This window comes from Oreochromis aureus, linkage group 13 (genome assembly GCF_013358895.1).
Source record: "Oreochromis aureus strain Israel breed Guangdong linkage group 13, ZZ_aureus, whole genome shotgun sequence".
Taxonomy (NCBI): Eukaryota; Metazoa; Chordata; class Actinopteri; order Cichliformes; family Cichlidae; genus Oreochromis; species Oreochromis aureus.
The window spans coordinates 9082655-9104506 of record NC_052954.1 but is presented as its reverse complement, the minus strand read 5'-3'; the positions used below and the strand labels follow the sequence as shown (position 1 = coordinate 9104506).

At 41.6% G+C, this 21852-nt stretch overlaps 1 protein-coding gene across 1 annotated transcript; it reads right to left on the bottom strand.

Annotated features, from left to right (window-relative positions):
* Positions 1-1303: 1303 nt before the first annotated feature.
* On the bottom strand, positions 1304-20107 carry btaf1 (BTAF1 RNA polymerase II, B-TFIID transcription factor-associated). The gene is made up of 38 exons (XM_039621783.1): positions 19699-20107; positions 17830-17953; positions 16870-16984; positions 16249-16392; positions 15440-15639; positions 14701-14834; positions 14392-14521; positions 14243-14311; positions 14038-14127; positions 13857-13952; positions 13158-13334; positions 12783-12923; positions 12514-12638; positions 11925-12045; positions 11613-11717; positions 11257-11406; positions 10502-10644; positions 10189-10363; positions 9873-10076; positions 9199-9619; positions 8861-9045; positions 8601-8757; positions 8179-8288; positions 7864-8065; positions 7579-7727; positions 7008-7160; positions 6381-6502; positions 5642-5809; positions 5419-5496; positions 5192-5321; positions 4951-5092; positions 4704-4834; positions 4429-4551; positions 3798-3950; positions 3375-3586; positions 3108-3267; positions 2653-2823; positions 1304-2494 (listed from the first exon to the last, which is right to left on the bottom strand). Exons 1-38 carry the CDS (start codon positions 19710-19712, stop codon positions 2336-2338), a joined length of 5583 nt encoding a protein of 1860 aa, XP_039477717.1. The 5' UTR covers positions 19713-20107; the 3' UTR covers positions 1304-2335.
* Positions 20108-21852: the final 1745 nt, after the last annotated feature.

Sequence of the window (21852 nt, the reverse complement as noted above, 5' to 3'; positions counted from 1 at the left end):
AGCTAAATAACAACAGTACACTGAGGTTTAATAAGGTGAAACACAAGTAGATTTTTATCCTGTGTAAAAATGATGCGAAAAGTCACACTAATACCCACCACAGCTAAAAAAATTACTGAACCTCTCAAACCGCACCATTTAATCAGGTGTCGTCTGCGTTCCTTTGCCAATTCCTCATGGGTAAGGCTCTTGTTGGAGGAGGGCGCTCTTTCACCCCTCACTCTTTCGTTCCAGCACAGCTGTAGGTTGAAAGGGGAGAGCACATTGTACACCCTTGTTGTCTTCCTCATCGTCAGTGTGGAATTTTTTTTAACCCTTTGGGTTATTACTGTGGTTCTGTAATCCTCTTGCAATGGCTGACAGGGACCCGAGTGGCACAGCTTCAACTTTGACTCCTGTCTGGATTGTCAGCAGTACCTGAAATAGGCCCTGCCACCATTTCTCATTCCAGCTGGTTCTCTGGAGATCTCCGATAAGCACTAAGTCTCCCGGTCTGAAAAGGAACTAAAACTGTAACTTTGTTTTAGCTGGAAGGGCTGCTTGAACCATATGTATATGAATGGCCCACAAGCCCATGTGATGCTAGAATGTCTTTTCAGCTGCTGCTCTCTGGGTAGACGAGCACTGGAGGTCTCATCATCTTGTGATCTTGCCACATGAAGAAATCTGCTCCTTTCCCCCACAAAAAAATCCCTCCCTCTTTTAATGACTTTTAGTCTTAATGTTTTTATTAGCCGACTCGAGCACTGGTTCCATCTCTGTGAGGCTTTGAAGATTGACGACTTGGACCTCAGTTGTCTTGGTTATTTGTAGTATGACTGTGACTCAAAAACATGGAGCTCTAATGCTGCTACTCTAAGTACTAACTTCCATTACGCTCTTTGGCCCTCGCAGTAACATTTAAAGATCTGTGCTCTTGGGCCACTTACAAATTACACTGTGGAAAATGTAAAGGTCGAGTTGTGAGAATGAAAGACACATTGTAACGTTAGCTTAAAAGAAACAAAACATAGCATTTTTCACAGCCTCCTTCCTCGGATAAAATTCCCACTTTTCTGAGCACTTTTTGTACAAGAGGTCTTTAGAAAGTTACAAAATAGCATCTGACAAATTAAATTTCCCCACCGGTCCATTTGAACTATGTTTTCCTGTGTAGTGGTATATTTTCCCTGAATTTTGCATTTACTTAGGTTCAAATTAGACCAATGTGGAAATGTGTTACATGTATTCACTTCTAGTTTTTATTTTCCCTGGATGTACAACCACACCATCTACTGGCCATTGACGTCCAAAGACAAATACGTATGTAATTCAAAGGTTTGTAGAATTTATTACAATCCAAAGATCATAAACAAAAAGCAGCAATTAGACAATTATGTACAAGTCTATTCATTTTTTTAAAATACTTGTGACAAGTTTCAGGTACCAGCCACAGCTTGGCCTCAGTTCCATCTCTGTAAAGCTGATTTGAAGCGCAGTGCGTTCCCAGGTCATTCTCTTTACAGTACATGTGGAGAAGGTGGACACAGAATAGAGTTTCTCAAACAGGGCCTCCTGATGACCACATTTTTTGTGAACAGACTCTTCCAAGGCATCGTCTGGAGAACGGGAGTCGTCTTGACTTAGCACAAACAGCTCCTGAGCTCAGCGTTGTGCTATAAAAAGCCAGTAGTGTGATGGGCATCCTGTGGATTCTTGTCACTCTCTCCCAGTTTCCTTTTCTCATGTTTGTATCTATCAGGCAGAGAGGTGGGTATAGCGGTGCTTTAAGACTTTGTGAGAGGTGGTGGCGGTAGTAGAAGAGGGGCGCACATGAGGAAGGTGCATCTAGGTAGTAACATCTGAAGCAGTTAACACTGTTTACTCTGGCAATGTCATATGAGCAGAGGGTAGTAGGCTGTAAAAGTAGCGCCTGCTACTGTAACTATAAATGATAACTTTACTTATGAAACACTGTGCACTTGAGAGAGTGGAAAAACGTTCCGCTACTGTAGACGACGTCTTTCACAGTTGTTACATCATCACATGGTTTTATTCTCTCAGGTTTGTAAAGGACCTGGGTAGCTTACCTCGTGAGACAAAGTTTGAGTGATGTTGCTGCATACCTATCGACTGTAGAACGATAAAGATTCAGGTCTTTGGCTGTGGGTAAGTAATCGCAGTGAGAAATGTACTGAGAGTATTATCCTTCAGGGACTCCTTAAAGTTACTCTATTTAAGGTGGCGGTGTTAGGCATGTGGCTGCAGCAGTAGGGGTCTCCTCGCGCTCTGGCCGGGTCCTGCTCGGCCAGAGGGCGAGACGCCTGATGGAGGCTGGGTGGACTTGCACACAGTGCTACTGCAGAGAGTGCATGAAGCTGTCCAGGTTGTACTCTGAATCGTACTGCTGCTGGTCCCACAGCTCTCCCAAGCTGTCCAGCACTGACTTCATGGAAGTCTTTCCTGAGGTTGACGATGACTGCTCACCCTTCTCAGCCTTCTCACCTTTATCCTCCTGAAACACATTTACAGACAAGGGAGTTCAGCCAAACACAGGGGAAAGATGCGTGCATGTGTTAGTGGAGAATATATAGAAATTTGACTGTTATTAGAAATCAGTAACAATAGTACAAACACTAGAGGACGGAGCTGCTCTCTACTTTGAGCTCTCACCTTGTCGAGTGTGAAGAGGTTGAGGAGCTGGTCTGTGCCCATGCTCTGCAGGCTGGCGTTCTCTTGGCTTATAACAGTGTTAGCAATGCTCATCTTGAACTTCTGCAGTCCCATGATCTTCTCCTCCAGCGTGCCTCGTGTGATCAGCCTGTACACGTTCACCACCCGTTTCTGCAAAAGAAAATGGAATGTATTAAAAGCTTTCATGCCAATCTAATTTCAACTGCTTCTCTTTGCATCACTAGCTTTAGACAGCATCAGCCTCTTGATACAATCCAAGAGTGATCCAATGTGAAACCAAAAACAGTCACTTCTTTGCGCGGGATTTGATTGTGCAATTTCAGTGTCAGAGGAAGTTTAAGAGTTATCAAAACAACCTGGACTGCCTAAATCTGTCTACACACACACACACACACACTGATATTCTGCTGAGCAAGTGTATTCAACAACAGTACCTGTCCTATCCTATGGGCACGGTCCATAGCCTGCAGGTCCCTCATTGGGTTCCAGTCATGCTCCACAAACACCACAGTATCTGCACCAGTCAGGTTCAAACCCAGACCACCAACATGGGTGGTCAGCAACAGCACATCTATTGATGGGTCATTGTTAAACCTGAGGCACAGAAAGAAGAAATCCTAGTCTCGCATTCATTTAGCAAACACTCATTGAGCAGACTTCTGTGTTTGACAATGAGCAACTGTACAGATCAGTCTGCTAACCTGGAAACTATAGAGTGGCGTTGGCCGGCCTGCACGCTGCCATCCAGCCTCAGGTATGTGACGGTGGGCAGTCTGGGTTTCAGCAGGTCATGTTCAACGATATCCAGCATACTCTTCAGCTGACAGAAGATTAGCACACGATGCTGGGCCACCACTGCCTCAGTGCCCCCCTCTGATCCTCCACCACCACCAAGTCCGCAGTCCAACAGCAGCTGAGAGCAGAAACGTGTTAGAATGACTGAAGACATGGAACATCTTTGAAATCAGATACAAGTGAATCAAATGGTTGAATGACTGAATACAACAAACATCCCTACAGAATCTCTTCCTACATATCTTTGTGTAAAATCCAAAAAGTTATCAGGATCAAACATTTGGTCCACAGAGGACATGACAAAGATGACCTGAAGAGTGATATCTCACCTGTTTGAGAGCAGATAGTTTTGGTGCGTGCTGAATGTCTCGCAAGCTTGAGTTCTGTCCTGCGAGCTGCTCAGTGATGCGTTTGTACTCTGGATGCTGAGGGGTCAAGACCAAGCTGGGGTGGTTACACAGCTTCCGCAGGTACTGCAGCGCCTTAAAGAATCAAGACATGAACCCAACTATTAACACGGGGAAACCATCAGCAAAGGAAAGACAGTTAAAAACTCATATAAGGTTTTATAAGATGTAAATAATCAAAAAAAATTGATACAGATTTTAAGATGTCAGTCATCAGGAGGACAAATGAGGAAACTGTGTGACACTGACAAGCACGAATTTCCTCACTGACGAGTCAAATCTCCAAATGTCAGATTTAAGAATAAAAGGCAACCGAGAGATTATAAGCCTACAGTTTTCATGAGCAGGCCACTGTTTTGTCTGTCTTATATTCTGCCATGGTGTGGAAAATATGTGGGGGGTATGCGGGCACCATATTCTGCTGCATGAATGTTTAAGAAACATTTGCTTTTCCATTTACCAGAAAGGAACAATTCAAAGCTACACATTATGGTCAGGACAAACTTTCTTCACATATGAACCGCAAAGACCACATTTATCAAACCACACATACCTGGAAGACATGGCCTGTGGCCTTCAGCTTGGGCTTTTCCTCCTCCTCTGTAGAAGCTACAGAGATGCTGTCATCCACACTGGCCTTGGCTCTAGACTTTGCAAAGTCTTCGTACAGCTGAACCTGCAGGCAGTGACGAAGCCAAATCAATAAAACTGTGCAAAACTAACAAGTTTTACCACCATGAATTCCAACCAATACTTTGCAAGCACACGTTCCAACTACTGTTCATCATATTAATGTGGAATGTCTCCAAGGTCATTATGGGTCAATACCTGTAGAGGGCTCAGGTTGCAGTAATAGTCCTGAATTATTTTAGGAGGAAGATCCTGGAGGACATCCTCCTTCATCCTCCTCAGAAGGAAGGGTAGTACCTGTCGATGTAGGGCCTCCATTGCCAGGACTCCTACATGGAGAAGGCAACATTAATGGTAGCCATATTCAGTACGAGTAACCAGACAGAATGAGAGAAAATCTAATATTCTGTCTGAAAAAACAAACAAAAACTAGGGGTTCACATACCTGCCTCCTGCTCCCTCGATGAGCTTTTGGCGTCTCGGCTGGCTAGGATTGGTTTACCATAGCGTGCAGCAAACTGCCTTTCTGTTCCGAGGAAGCCCGGCATTAGGAAGTCGAACAACGACCAGAGCTCCAAGACATTATTCTGAAGTTAGAGTGGAATAATGTTAATGCTCTGAGGTGCAGAAAACATGGAAAGAATGGAAATCTCCATTTCCTTTTCAGATCAAAAAGGAAGCCTCACCTGAATGGGCGTTCCTGACAAAATGACTCGGAAGTTGGCAGCCAATTGTTTTATGGCTTTCGACAGTTTGGTTTTCCCATTCTTGATCACATGACCCTCATCGAGGATACAGTAATTAAATTTTATATTTCTAGAAAAGCAAAAAGAAATAAAATAATTTTAAAATGCAGAACACAAAACACAAAAACAAACAGGGAGAAAAAAATGACATTTGGAATAGCACTCACCTAAAAAAATCTATGTCATTTCGGACAACATCGTAAGAGGCTACTACAAGATTGTGTTTTTTCACTTGGTGTTGTAGCCTGAAAAGTAGTACAGGTTTAGTTAGCTTCAAATAAATGCATTTATCTCTACCCACATACAAACTGTTCTTCCTCACTTATTCAATTTTACAAAAAAATGAGAGCATGAATCATTCTCCTGCAGTAAACTCTGACTAATCCTTACCGCATCCGCTCTGTAGGAGGCCCAGTGTAGTGCAGCGGGTTGAGGTACTCTTTGGCGCAGAACTTGCCCACTTCATCCACCCAGTGGCCAGTCAGCGTGGGAGGACACACCACCAGAGAGGGCAGGGGGCTGCAGTCTGCTGCTTTAGTCTTGGCATATTCCTGTGCCCTGAAGAACACACACACACACACACACACACACACACACACACACACACACACACACACACACACACACACACACACACACACACACACACACACACACACACACACACACACACACACACACACACACACACACACACACACACACACACACACACACACACACACACACACACACACACACACACACACACACACACACACAGCAGGCTGAGTCACAATTTCTAACACAGCGCCTCAAACATGAAACTGGATCAGAGTTTTAAAGGTCAAAGATCAAAGGCAGATTTAAGAAGTGCACCGAGCCTGGACAGACCACCGCTGGTGTTCAAGCTGTCAAAACCTATTCGGTCTTCTATTGGACAATAAGGCATGTGGACGAATAATACCTATAAAAATTATTCTCGTGGAGGTTACTCGTGTTTTGTCTGCATTTAAATCACATTAAAAATGGGCGTAAAACACCTCACACTTATCAAGCCTCTGACAATGACTGCATAGAGCAGCATATCACTGTTTAAACAGAATATATTTGTGCACGTACTCCATCTCTGTAACAGTGCTGTGAGTACCTGAGGTAGTGATCGCCTGCCAGAATGCAGATGGACTGCAGCGTCTTGCCGAGACCCATGTCGTCACACAGGATCCCATGCAGCTTGTATTTGTTCAGGAACGCTAACCAGTTCACTCCATCCTGCAAGATTAAACACACCCACGCTCAAATACCACAACACTGAATATCAATGTTTTACTGGGTAATCATACTAATAATTAGACAAAAGTCATCAAAACAATCTCTTCAATGACACCCATCAGTTTCAGTGCCTTTGAGTCAGTTACAGTAGTGATGCTGAGGATGTGGCAGCGATTTCAGCAGCATTTCAAACAGGATGTCTGCACTGCTGTATTACAGAGATGGATTGCTGTTCTCAGCAGAGCTGCTAGAAGCCATTTCAAAGAAGAGCCAGCACATTTACTTAACCTCCATTTGACTGCTTTAAAATTTACTGTAAACCATTTGTTGTCAGCATCTCTGTCTACGTTGCCAGCCTGACGCATTTAAGGGAACCTCATTCTTTAATGTGGCAGAAATACGATCACACTGGAGGTGATGAGACAGCTCAAGCACTAAAATGTTCCAGAAGTTGTTTGTGTGTCAAAATATCCACAGTGTGGGCATCCTTAAACATGACACAAACCTGCTGGTACTTCCGGAGCTCTGCTTTAATGGGCACCGGGATTTTGTAGTTCTCCAACTTTCTGCCATCTAGCAGCTGCTCCAGGAAGTGACGTTCTCTAGCTTTCTGCCGGATCAGTTCAGCAGACATGGCAGGAGGGTCTGGTATACCCGCCTGGTAGAAAGGAGGAAAATACATTACTCAGAGTCCAAACCACAGGTGTCAAACATAAGGCTAGGGGGCCAAAATTGGCTCAGCAAAGACTCCAATCCTGTCCACTGTACAACTGTGGAAAATGTAAAGGTAGGTATAAATTCTGGACCTTCACAAGTTTTACAGCTTTCTTACTGATCAGGATTCATGGCGACAGATTTACTAAAGTACTATTTCTCAGCAGAAATCCTGAGATGTAATGATGCAATTGTACTTCTTTTTCTAATATACAGCCACCCCAGGGATCACGTTTGTACTTAAACTTCTATACCCTGTATGTAGGTCACATCCCTGGGAGTTTAGGGAGTTTGACATCCCTGATGTAAATATAAAATAATGACTCAAACTGCACTTTAGCCTGCTGTCTGGGTGCTCGTACCTCTAGTGGCAGCAGGCGGATGAGTGTAGCAAAGCACTGTGTGGCCATGAAACGAATGCTGTCGCTGGGGTCGCTCATACGGCCCAGCACTGGTACTACCAGCAGCACAATGTAGGGCACGATGTCCACATCCAGCTGCTCCATGACACCTGCAGAAGTCTTGGTCAAGGACAGTAAAATACAGCACAGGAATACACTAAATAAAGGCACAAATAAATCAGTTCTGAAGTGCTCTTATGTCAGAAAGGTAAAAAAAGAAAAAAAGGTAATGTCACTGAAGGATACAGGCTAAAGCCTCGATGGCGCCTTCTTGTTTGGTGCAGTCATCAATAGCAGCTAACCAGGGTAATACACACTCAAGGAAACTGTTCATGGTTTCCAGTGTGGCTATCTTACTAAGCACACCAACACAGCGTGCTGCCATGTGACGTACTGCTGTGTATGGGTGCTGCAGGCAGGTGAACAAATGGGGTAGGTGTTCCAATAACTACAGGAAAAAAAAGTCCAACAATCTCCATAAGATGTCACTGAATCCACATCCATGATAATGATTTAAAAAATAATGATCAAAGTAAATCAGTCAAAGTGCATCAAGCTTACCAAAGGCTTGAGTTCGGCAGCCATGGCTCCTGCCATGACTTCCAGTACTTGTAGAGAGTTGACCAATTCCTGAGCTGCAGCGTCACCCCTCTCCAGCTGGGCCTGCCTATCTACAACACATGAAACAACCCACTGGTCAGGCCTCTGATGATTCAGAGTAACAACTCTGTACGTCTTAACGATCTGAAAACATGGAGGATATAGAGAATCGGCTCGGTGAAAGGAGGCCTTTCATCCCACTGATCACTGACTCGTGAGAGTCTATACAGCTTTTAGTTTCTAAGATATCTACAATAAATCTAAAATAGCACAGTTTATGTTCCTAAGTGACAGTTACAGGTCTGTATTGGTGAAAATCAAGGTGAAGAGATTTTCAGCAGTGTCTATCCAAGATCAAAATCTGATCAACATAATCAACATACCAATGCACTGATTTTCTGTTGCCACTGACGTCAGTGGTCCCACCGTATTCTCCCAAAGGTATGGCAGAGACTTTGTGAGGTCTGCACCAAAGTGCCGTGCAATAGTTGTTAGGGCGAACTCTGCACCTCGTCTCTGAATAAGAAATGGCTTCCTGCTCTGAAATGAAATGATAGAAAAAAAGACCAAGAACAGTAAAGACAACATGGCGTTGTTGGTTTTACGCTCAATGTGTGGAAAATGTACTTTAGTTCTTCTGTACCTCATCATTCTCTGAGCTGATGGTGCTGCCAGGAGGAAGCTCTGTGGTTGGGTTTTTTGGGGCTTTAGGAGCTGGACCCCTCTTACTGGTGATGGCAAATGCAGCTCTTTGGTGGCGATACAGAGTGATGATACCTCGAGATTTATTGACCATGTGATGCATGCCGTCTTTCTCCAAGCCACCCCCTGAAAGCATCACAATTAAGAAAACCATCAGTGTTAACACGTGATTTTTATATTCATGAGTCAAACCTTTTGAAACATCACTGAAACCCCAAATTTAAAATAATCTTTGTAGCTGACAGACTGAAAATAGAGCCAAGCTTCAAAAGGTCTCACCTTTGGCATTTTCCTGTGTCGGAGGTACGGGGCAAGCAGATGAGGGCGTGGTTGCAGAGTCCACGCAGGCTGAGGCACAGAGGTTTTTGATGATCTTAGGGTTGGGGCATGGCGAGCGTCCGGCACACTGTTGAAGCAACTTGGCTATAAAAGAGGCAGCATAACCTTGGATCAGGGTGTTCTCCTCCCTCTTGATGGCCTCCATCAGAGGCCTGACCAGTGGGTTGAGTTTGTCGGGGAGCACCTGCAGGTTAATCACGGCACAGGCTGCGATCATGTGCACGCGCAGATGCAGCTGCTGCCATTCTGTGCTGGTCTCCATCACAGTCGCTTGAGCCTGCTGTCGTTTGCTGTCTAGGGCTGGCCACTGTTTGGAATTCACATTCAAACCTGCTGTTGACTCTGTAAAGATGGTGGTTACCTAGGGAACACGCAGGAGGGGGATAAAGGGTGTGACTGAAAAGGGTCTCATGTGTTACAGAGTGCAATATCCATTAACCTTCGAAGCCAAGAATTGTTACAGTTTTTGATCAAAAATCATTCATGGTTTTCTTGAGACACCATACCTACATGACAAACATGCTGTAAAATCCCAATAAAGATCACTCTGCTTCACCAATCTGATCATCATGAGTCAAAAGTGTATCAGTGCACATGTGTGTGTACTGACTTACCAGCTTATTGGCTTGATCAATGGTGAAAACGTTACAATTGAGGCGGTCCTTGAGGTCTATGTTGGCATCAGCAAGCAGTGCAATCAGCTGCTTGCACTCATTCTGCATGCGTGTGAAGGGGATGGCGATCTCATCATAGTACAGCTGCTCAGACAGAATGGCCAGAAGACGAGGCAGCACGGTGGACGACACCAACTGACAATCCTGAAAAGATACGAGAGAAATCCTTTCAGCGTCTGAAAGCCCGATTCTGCTTTGCTGCCAAATCTATAAATCTGAAGTTATTTAACAAAAATTCTCAACAGCTGAATTTTACCTTCTGCAGTGCAGCCCAGTCACAAAGCACCAATGCCACTGCGATACGCTGCAGGGCAGACTTTGAGTTGAGATGGAAGAGCAATAGCTGAGCCAAAGATTCTGCTGGTCTGATCTCCTGGGATGCAGCATTGAGCTGAGGGTCACAAATACACCGACACAAAGCCCCCAGCAATCTGGATTACAGAGGTACAAAGAGAGCAGTCAGTGCAAACGCAACCTTGATCACTTAGTCAGCAATTCCAGTTATTTCTTGAGAGTTAAAGATCGTTAAGTTAAAGACTTTTCTTCCCAATATAACTATGAAAACTTACTTGGCAGCCATAAGTCGAGCACGGACTACTACATAGTCCCTCGTCACTGAGTCATCTGTCACCGTCTCTGCACCCGCTATATATTCCTGAACAGTTTCCTTCACTTGACTGCTCGCTTGACGTCCCTTTGTGCCACATTTATCCTGTTTGAACAACACAATATTAGTTAAAGTTTGTTTCATTTCAGAAGATGCCAAATCTACATGTTTGACCTGGTTTTAATATAAGAGTGGAAAGACACCTTCTGTAGACATTTGTCTGCTTTCCTTCTTTTAACACTATTAATTCATTACATGCAAAGCAAACCTGTCCGTTCCAAGTTCTTTTTATTGTTCCTCAGTTCCACCACACCTCGTTAAACCGGCATTTAAGCCACTTGGTGGGTGGGTGCACGCTTCTGTGTGCCAATGCATCCTCTGTCTCTTATTTCCTCCTTCAGACGGTTAAGGTTTAAGCTCCACTGGCTCAAAAATGCAGAACATGGCTGTAAGACTCTTATTGTCTGCCAGTCTGTAACCTAGCAACCACAGCAAGGTGCACTGACTTGTGTGATAGGGAATCTGCATTATTTGCATGAACCTATTGATAAAAATAGAAGTGGAAACACTGAACCATTCCAAATTATGTCATGCTGACCTTTTGTTTAAATGTATCATATTAATTCCCGTCACTGTAAAATTGTTCCTTCCAACTTCTAAAACAAAAGATATGCCGAAAATAAAAGTTCTTATGTGTATAAAGATAAAGTATACAACCTTGGAGCGGGCTTTCACTTCCAGCAGCATGTTCAGGTCTATTGGAATGTGGGAAGCTTGCATCATGAGACAGAGCCAGGCACCCATCCATGGACAGCTGGCTGCTACCACATACTGTTGGGGGGCCTGAGACAGCAGCTCCATCCACACCTGCACATAAAAGATGCAGATTAACAATGCAAAAAATCAAAAGTCTCCCATACGTGCTATCCAAGCATAAAAAAAGACCCCATAAACATTTAGATTAAAAATTGACAGTACAGCATCGTCTGTATCGCTCCATCTGTGTTTTATAACCAAAGTTGGACAGAGTTTGTCATTTAACCCAAAGTAGTTAGGCGAGTCATATAACAAACCTTAAGGATCAGTTCAAGGATTTCCTCATTGCTCTCCAGTATGCAAGACTGGAAGATATGCCGCAGCATATCTTGTAGGATGGGATTTATCCACGCTGCACAGCTCTGAAACAGCAAAACCACAAAAACGCCACCTTATTATTAGGGATACAATTCAGTTTAAAGCTGGATAAAGAGCTTAAAAAAAAAAAAAAAAAAAAAAAAAAAAAAAGCTTTAAAGAACAATGGATGTAATGATTCAGGAAATATTTTGCTCATATTTTTGTAAATACATGTAGATGTACTATCCGATTATTACTGTTAGATCTTTACCTGGTCAGCTTTAGACAGTAGTGTGTAAAGCGTTTCCAGTGCTGCTCGCCTTACTGATGATATAGTGTGTCTCAAGAATGGCCATACCCGAGGAACCAGAACAGTTAGTGACTGCTGCATGCTGGGATAAAAAGGGGGCAAAATTACAGACAGGATGGCAATGCGAGGACATTAGTAAAAAGTGCATGAATGTATGCCATAGCTAAAGAGTCGGCGCTCATCTAATTTTGTGCTTGTGGTTCTGTGGAGTGTATTGTCTGTTTGTGCCCTTTTATGGAAAATGAGGTCATTTGAAAAGCGTTTAACACAAAATTGTGGTGTGCAGCACTGTTGTGAGTTGGCTTTCACCCTAAGTTACTAATATGTTAATGTCAGGTCACTGACAAAATTCTATGACAGTACTTAATGCTCTTATGAAGACACCCTGCAAAAGCTGTGTATGGTTTGGGGTCAAGGTTTGAAATAGGGAATCGCTGGAACCAGTTTCTGGTATTGTGAGTCTCCTATTATTCAATAAATCAACAGTATTTTTTGATATATTACTTTATTAGTCTCTTTTTTTTTTTTTTTGCATAAGCTTGAAACTGACCTGCATTGTCGAACCTGTGGATAGGTTAGCAGCGAGGACAGCAAAGTCATAATACTATTGGTGGAAGCAGTGAGATCGTCCAGGTCTAAAAGTGCATCCCATAGTGTGTTCACTATGAAGGGTACCTGAGAGACAGAAGTTTTAGAGTTTTCAGACTAAAATAAGCAACAAGGACAGCAGAAAGTTTAACTACTAACAGAATGCACATTTCACCACAGAGTTCAAACTGAACTGAAAACTGAAATTGAAACTCTGGTTTTGTTTCACACCTTATTGGGCAGTAGCTGCACCAAGCCCCTGACCACAGGGATGAGGGCTGCAGCTGCCACGGCCCTGACATCGTCATCCAAGTCCTGTAGGCCGTCTGTGATTGCAGGGAGCACACGGGGAAGTAAAACAGCAATCAAGTCCTTTGACACAAAAGAGAAGATGAAAATCAGCATGTGTGTATACGGCATCAGAAAGTGAGATAACACTAGAACATATGCTTTCAGTCTGAAAAAAAAGCTTTTTGTCCAAGTATAAAACCTCCCGTTCCCCACAATTCACATTAATGGCCACACACTACCCAATTTAAATACAATGTCAAATCTTGCTATTCTTTTTAAAAGCTCATCATATGCACAGTGATAGAGAGGGTGTACCTGACGAACAGCCAAGGTATACTTGATCCCCAGCAGGCCTCCATGGCGCACCTCCCACTGGTCCTCTTTCAGCAGCTTCAGCAGGACATCTACAGTCCTCGAAACACCAGATTCATTCATGTGGCGAAGGGCCACACCCAGTGTCTGAGCACATGTCTCCCTAACAGGAGCCACTACCTGTCAAAAGGAAGAGGGCAAGATTGTGATAGAAAGAGTTAAATCACAGCCAAAGACACACATTGAGCTGAGTGACACACATCTGACTAACATAAGTCCAAACATAAGCAAAAAGTTTGACTTCTTCCTACAGGCTAAACATGGTAACACACTGTCACAGTCAGACCTCCCAGGGTCAATTCCCTGCATCTGTGAGGTCCTAGTTTATGCTAAATTAATAATTTACTGAGAATTTACTTTAATTTCTTTGAAAACAGTGATTTTGGAAGGAATTTTGTAAAGAAATGTAGCACCCAATCAAAAAAAATGTTTATTATATAAATGTGTCACACTTAAAAACAAACAAACAAACAAACAAAAAAAACCAGTAACCTTTAGCATCGTCCCTACACAGCCTGCAAATTCCTGGAATGGAGATTGCTGAACCTTTCAGTAAGGGACGTAAGGGAATGTACAAAGAAGTGGAAAAACTCTAGGACAAATATGTTCAAAAAATATTTGTGGATAAACAAACAAACCTACCTCGTCAGATACAAAATCGCCAAAGCGGTCCAAAGCAAAGACACACAGCAGCCGGATGACCACGTCTTCTATCCATTCCTGATGCTGCCGTAACATCTGCATCAAAATATCAGTACAGTCTGGGTCATGTCTGATTCTCACTCAGCTGTCAAAAAAGCCTGAAGATGTGGTTGAGACCTACCTGTTCTGCAGTGCTTCCCACCACCTTCCCTCCCTCAGCACCATGGGACTTGAGGATTTCTCTAAGACCAGTGCCTGCACCATGACGAACCTGAAAAAACAAAAATAAATAAAATAACAACACACACGTGGTTATTCTTTGAGCCCACTCTACCCACTCTCATTCAACTTACATTATCAAGTGAAAATAAGTATTGTGTTTTTACCTCCCACGAGGGATTGAAGAGGTCATTGCAAAGCTCCTCACAGAAGCTCTCCAGAGGCCACTCGTTTGTCTAAGGAGAAAACAATAACGCATCAGCTATCTGACATTGTTATCGATACCAGCTTCACCGAGTTGTTTCTGATTGCTTACCTCCTCGAACAGACTGGAGTTATCTGGAACGTTGTCGACTAGGATCTTATGCTCTGTTGCTGGTTGCTCAGTGACTACGTTGGTGGTTTTTCTTCGTTTCTCCTCAGGTTCACCTTCAAAACTGTCGTTACTAAAGTTTAAAGACAAATGAGAGTCACAGGATATGATGACTCTCGAATCTTAAAAAAACTAAGTACGCTGACAAAAAAAAACAAAAAAAAAAAAACAAAAACATGTAAAATACAACACATGCACTCTTCAAAACATACAATTTTGATTAGAATCCAGAATATATATAGATAGTTCTACCTCTTTTCATTAGGATCCACGTCTCTGGATCTTTGCTTTGCCACTAATTTGGCCATCCTCTTAGCCTTATTTTTCTGACGACTGCTCATGCCTGGTCGGAACTCTGAGTCGATCAATTCAGCTGCCTGAATGGTCTAAAAAAAAAAACAAAAGAGTGGTGTTAATTAAGAAATTCCTCTTCTAGTGAATCTCAAAGTGGGGATACTGTTTCAAGAAAACTTTCCAATTATAATAAACAGCAACTCTAAGCTGACAGCATTCCCACTGCCTTTTCACGCACAAACCATTTTTATTTCCTCATCCTGTGCTTGACTTTCTGCAAACAAGTGTGCCAGCAAATGAAGAACCATAGTGACAGTTTCAACAACTGGAAGCTGCCACAAATATTGATGAGGCAGAAATAAAAAAAGATGATGAATCTACTCTATTGCTATGCCGTGCATACTCACGGGAAGTGTGCAGAACTTCACAAAAAGGGCCCACGACATGAAAATCCAACCACATGACCCAGTTACAAAAAAAACAAAACAAAAAAACCAAAACAAATCTGGCACAGACAAGTTTTTAATACTGCAGTGCAATAGGTGTAGTTATAAACTGCAATAGAATCTTTTAAGCCTAAAAATTTCTGGTTACACTGAGAGGTATGTTTATGACTTCCCTTTGACAATTCATTAAAGTCAAAGAGACAAAATGTGTACTAACATATGGTGACTCGAGAGGTCCGAGTGAGACTCACCAAGTGGTTTCCGGAGCTGGATCCAGCTGTGGCTTTGCTTCCGTGTGCTCTGAGGGCATTGGGTTGACAGGTATAGTCCAGGTCCTCGTCGTTGAACAGCTCCTCTGTGTTCATACCAATAGCGGCACCCATATCTAGACCCAACTTCTTCTGAAGAAGCTTTCTCTGGCATGCAAGACGTTCTTTGGGGTCCATCTCACCTGAGAACAAATGACAGGAAGTCGGCTGGAAACTTTAGAAACTTTGGCTCAAAGTGCAGGTAGGCGACAAGAAAACAAACAAACAAAAGATTTACGACGGGGGACATTAAATTAACAATGGACAGCATTATGAATGGTCTTGAATGTCATACTGAACTTGCTAAATTTAGTAAACTAACAGTAAAATGGGACCATGAATGAGAAGTCAAATCAGGCCAAAGGGAAACGACATTACGTGCGTTACGACATACACAGGAACTTCAAATTCAAATGACCACCAAAAGATAACAACGAACAACTTTCTCCTTTCAAACTGTATTCAAATTTATAACAAAGCAGTCTTACTGGTCAGGCTTGACTGGCATTTGTCAGAACACATTTCAACCTGTTACAATGGTCTTTGTTTTAAATCAAAAACTTCTTAGATAATGTCTTTCCTCAATGGAAAAAACCAAGCGGGAAAATACAGATTTAAAATCTTCCACTTTGGTAAACGCCACATATGATCAGACAAGAGGCCGTGCAGGTTCAGACGTGTGTGCATGGGAGAGGGTGTAACAGCATAGATGTCAGTGCAGCTGAAATAATATTTGAAGAGTCACTACAAACCAGTTTTGTCATCCTGCAGCTCAAACTCGGCCCCAGCAGATCCCAGCAGAGACGCCCCGTGTTTCAGCAGGCGAGAGATGTCAAAGTGGTAGAAACTCAACCGGTCGCAAGATGTTTCTTCTGGAGACAGGTCTTCACAAGACTCTTTATGGAACAAACACAAAGTTTCATAATATTAAATTGTCATTTCAAATGGTGTAGCCAAGTGAAAATGAAAGGGAAGGTGCAATATTCAAATTGTAGGTAAATTAGCACAGAGCATATAACACATCAGAGGAGGTTATAACTCACAAAAACAAAAAGACAATGATGCAACATTTCGTTGTTTTACAAAACTATTAATTAGTGTGAAACTAAACAGACAAAAAGGCATCAATTTGGGGCATGGACACCTACTTTCCAGTCCACAACAAACAGATGGCATCATGTGTTAAGTTTTCACACAAAACACTCACTTTATGAACTGATATGAAACCTAAGTCAAACCTATGTGGTCTGAATTTTTTCATAAGTATGTTTGACCAAAAGAATAGATCACTTCACAAAAACAAATGATTATTGTGATGCACATACCTCCAACTCATCACTTAAATATTTTAATGAAAAAGCACAAACGCTCACCTTCTTTAGGTTTTAGAGCCGGTTTCCATTCAGGAATATTCTTCACAATGGCCTCTACAGCTTGGCCTGCTGCTATACGGGTGTCCCAATTGGGACTCCTTAGATAGGTCAAGACCTTATAAATGACAGAAAAGAGATTGCATTGACTCTTTGTACAAGTGGCTGACCCCCCAAAGACAGAAAGTTTTAACAGATACAGCCAAAGAGGTGTACCCAAGATAGCCATAGTTTAAGACAGCTGCTGACAAAAACAAAAACATATAGAGTTTGATCTTGTGACTCACAGCAATTATTTGTACATATTCTGACATTGTTATTTGAAAATTTGCCCATCTTTAAAGTGAGCATTCATTATTGCAGCAATTATGTATACATGATTGTGAACTGTGATAAGAGGAAAGCGCCCCAGTTAAACCCCATACAATCTCACAAAGCTCAAGACTATAGGATTGTTTTTTATACAATAACAAAGCTCAGCTCATTAATCTGGTTGGAAAAACAGACGCTTTAAGACATTATTAATATTCCACACATCTGAGTGTGAGAGCACTCATGGATACTCAGGCTGGTATAGCCAATGGGGTTGTTTACAAAAACGAACGACATTCTGATACTGTTGGGTTTTCTTTTTCTCTTTAAGTCCCAACTTGAAGCTGAGGAAAAGTTCACCAGCAACTACACAAAAACAGTTGCAGTCTGCATTACTAACTCTATTTGGACGGCAAACATGCAAAGCAAATATGGCGTCAAGTCACCAGAAGCATTGCACTACCGCAGACAACTTAAAAATATTGTTTTGGGGTTTTTTTTGCAAGAGATTCTCAAAATATTTGTCATATATGTATACCTCACAGCTATGAAGGTGTGTACATATGAATACACACAGAAAAATATTTTTTTTTCTGCTCGATAGCCTGTGACAATCCTCACAGCTAATCACAATTATATGAAAATACACACCTTTGATAAGAGGTTATTAAGCTCATGTGGGTGGAGTTTGACCACTTCTCCAAGCTGCTGGGCTGCTGCTTTCCTGGTTACTGGTGTGGTTCCAGTGTCGAGCAGGATAAATAATCGATCAAGTCTAAAGACAGGTTACAAGAAACACACACAAAAGAAAGCAAATCAAGGTTGAAATCCGTCAGCAGAACATCAGCGTGGACCTTCTTGACAGCCACTGTCCAGTCAGCAAATTACACAATGTTTAACAGTGGCAGCAGAACATTCACCTGTTGGGTCACTTAATGTTCAAAGATAATGTAATGAAGATTTGAGATACTGAAAGCATTTTTTTTTCCTAAGAATAAAGCTCTCAATGTTACCCATTAATATAATTGGAGTTAATTTAAAATAAATAAAATTTACATGTGTTTTGATGCTCTACAGTGCAAATAATTAAAGATGGAAACTAATTAAAAGAGGAGCTGTCGCTATTTTATTTTCTTGGCTTTGCACCCAAGTAACCTGCCTAATGATTCCAGTCTTTCGCCAAGGTCATTAGCAGTCTATTAATAAAGTGAAGTGGATTAGGGATGTGCAGATATCCCTTCAGGTTCTACAAACACTTAATCTGGACAAGAGATGAACGCACACTAATATACACACACCACGTGGACTCGACAAGAATTTTTAAAATTCTGTTTACAACAAGAATACTTGGAAGAAATCAATTGTCTCTAAAAATCTGTTTTAAAATTTGGATTGGAAAAAACTATCATAGAAGTGTGACTGTTCAGGTTTTCTAAAATTAACATAACTGGTTAAATATTAGACAAGTGGCCAGCCATTGTTGGAGTCTTTTACTTTCAGAACTTTTCCAATGCAGCATTTGCATTGGAATGCAGTGGGCTTTTCTTTTGTGTTTTTTAAAATCTTTCAGATGTAGGTGTGTGATTTTCATGATTCACTCTGTGTAATGAAGGCAGAGGAGGTATGAATGACGTTCCCCCCTTTTTCCCCCTCTGTGTGCACTTTCCTATGTGACCCCTGTTTAGTGTGCTGTTATGAAAACTAAACTAGCCCCTGAAACACACTTAAATCAAAATGATCCCTGCCATCTCTGTGTTTTGTTACAATGCAAAGGCATGAATTGGAGCACTTAAGAAGTTTCATAAAGGATCTTCTTGATCTATAGGGATAAATTGCTGGGCTGGATCAGAAAGCTGGACTTAGATTCCATCAGCTATACAGGAGCCGTGAAGTCTTCAGTACCAGAGAGACATCATAACAACAATCCCCAACAAACTATAGGTGGACTACACCTGAGTGTATTCTCACATTCACCACGTGGACTTCTAATCATGACAGGAAAAAAAAAAAAAGAAGCGATATTCACGTAAACAGAATTTTGTCAGCATCAACAACACACTGAAATTTCACAATCTGGTGACTGTTAAAAATCTGGAATGAATTTACGGTTGACTAACAGGTGCAATTGTTCCGGACACTGACATTAACTGGTTGTATATGCAGAGGCAGCTAGCCAGTGGTGGCATCTCTTGTTTGCAAAGCAGCTTTCCTGACATAACTCCACAGCAACGTTAATTAACCTGTACTTAACGCCGGGGCATCAGCAGAGTGTTACAGAGCACCGGGATGTATTTTAATGTCGCACCTGAAAGTGAACACGAGCCCAAACTTACGGGAACACTTCGAGGGCGATCACAAGAGGCGACGAATTCACACTGTAACATTACACTTGCTAACATTTGTCAGGCGTCGCCATGCCATTCTCTTCCTAATCAAAAGCTAGCAGGTATTAGCAAGCACGCTAGCTAATAGCTCAAAAAACTGGGATAGACAAACAGAGCTACAACAGACGTATCTTACCTCGATACAGCCATGGTCAGTTATTGTGGGCACTTCAGCGTCCTACATCCAACAGGCACCCGACAACTTGGAACTTTTCTTGCTACGCTGTTTCCAGTGCTACAGATAACAGCAGACAGAGTCACTAGCTAGCTAGCAGCTACCGCTAGCTAGCCGAGGCCCCAACAGTGTGCTTCTGTCTACCAAAGAGAGCGAGTTCACAACCAATTCATGTCTTCAAAGTTGCCCCAGTAGTCTCTCTGCTGTCTTCTCCCACAAAATATCGCCAAGTACCATTAACATAAAGCCCAGTTCACCCCTCAGAACTCTTCGCAGATAAATATTTTAACCTGATAAGATTTAAAGAGTTATTTTGTTGCACGTTGAGGACGACCCAGAAGACTGTTTTTATATGAGGAGCCATCTTGCATTTATTCCTTCCTCCATAGCAGGCGGAGGCTGATTGGTTACAAGGGTCGGAGAGAGCCAATCGAAACACGCGTTAAAAGAGGAAACGAATCGAAAGAGAAAAAACACCCGAAAAGAACACTATACTTTTTTCTTCAGATGTATCTATACATTGTTGCACCTTATATTGTTATAGTTATTTTTTATTTTACATGTTAGCAGCTTATATCATATTAACATATTAACAGCAGAATATGTCATAGTTATATCATTAATTGAATGTGCATCTAGCATAAAATTATTTAAGATGGCTTTTTTTAATGTTTCAGTTTGTTTCCACAGAAATTGCAGTCATTTATCTCAGTCGTGATGATTCGATGTCTCAACTGAGCTTGAGCTGACCATGGTCCTGAAAGGTTCATCTTCTCTGTTTCTTGCTTTTCTTGTATCTTCTTCCTTATAGAAGTATGAAGAAACACTAAAGTGGGCTAGAACACAAACACTTTACTTCCGAGGTAGCTGTTCTCATGAATACAAGCAAAAAACTGGCGACTATCATTTCCCAGTCTGTCTTTAAATGACACCTTTTGCATTTGGCAACTTTCATATCCTTTAATTCTGTCAAAAGTGTGATTGTTCAGTATTCATGTGTAGTGTAGCCTCTGTCATCCCAATATGTGGTCTTTGTTTTTCTTTGCAATGAGACATAAAGGATGAATTTAAAAAACCTTAATTGCCTTGCCTCAGACCACAGGATTCGTGAAGTGCTCTCATACAAATCAGGCTTCTTTGTTTATTTTAAGTGTAGTTTTCTAGTCTATCAAGCATCTACAACAATATTCTTTGTATGAGAAAACCCCCCACCAGATTGCAGATACATCTGATGTTCTCACGTAGACTAAGCACAGCATGCTCAGTGCACAAAGAGTTTTAACTTAACAAAGTGTCAGGTTATCATGGATAGTATCACTGTAAAGAACTCAGGCGTTTGAAATTATTTCAATTCAGTGATTTGAACCTGAAATGATTTTTATCACATAAAGAATATCCTGTCTTTTTTCTGATTTTTTTTTTTTTTTTTTTTTTTTTTGGGTTATGAAACATTGTTATGCAATATCTAAAATAAGAACAGGGCAGTGCGATTTGGAATGCAATCTGTGCTCACATTTAGATTACACCAAATCCCACTTATATAGGTTTAGAGAGGATTATAAAAGTGATTTTGATTCAAATACTTTTAATCTTGTATTTTTTTTCTCCACAACATTATTAAATTAGTGAACATATTCTCTTGATTTAGTTTCCTGCAACCTGAACATTTACTGTCACCATCCTCCTGTCTGTTCTGTGCTGGATATCAAGTGCAGTTGATTTCACTGATTGCACAACAACACATTTATAGTTAGGCTTTTTTAACAGGTTTAAAAAATAATAGAAACACTTTTTAGACAAAGAATTGGAAAACTAATGTAAAAATGTGTGAAACAATAATAATATCACAAGAGAGTTACTTCATCCACGCCTGAAGTGGATTTTCTGCAGAAATACCTGCAGTTATTTGAAATGAAGCGATCATAAATACAGGGCTGACAATTCTCAGATCACAGCTACAAACATTCTAAAGCCACAGTCACAGTGCAACATATCAGGAACCTACATCTCTTTTCAGTTGACTGCTAAGATCTCGATGATATGAATGTATTTGTACTATCTGTACTGTCTTTTGAATGCAGTTGTGTCAAATAGATAAACTAAACATGCAATATG

Bases quoted from the DNA above. Each gene is read 5' to 3' on its own strand.
- btaf1 (XM_039621783.1), bottom strand. The intron at 15,640-16,248 runs GTTTGTAGTGAC...ATTTGTTCTCAG, and splicing joins GCTGCAGGATGACAAAACTG to GTGAGATGGACCCCAAAGAA. The intron at 12,046-12,513 runs GTCAGTTTCAAG...TTTTTATCCCAG, and splicing joins CCACAGGTTCGACAATGCAG to CATGCAGCAGTCACTAACTG.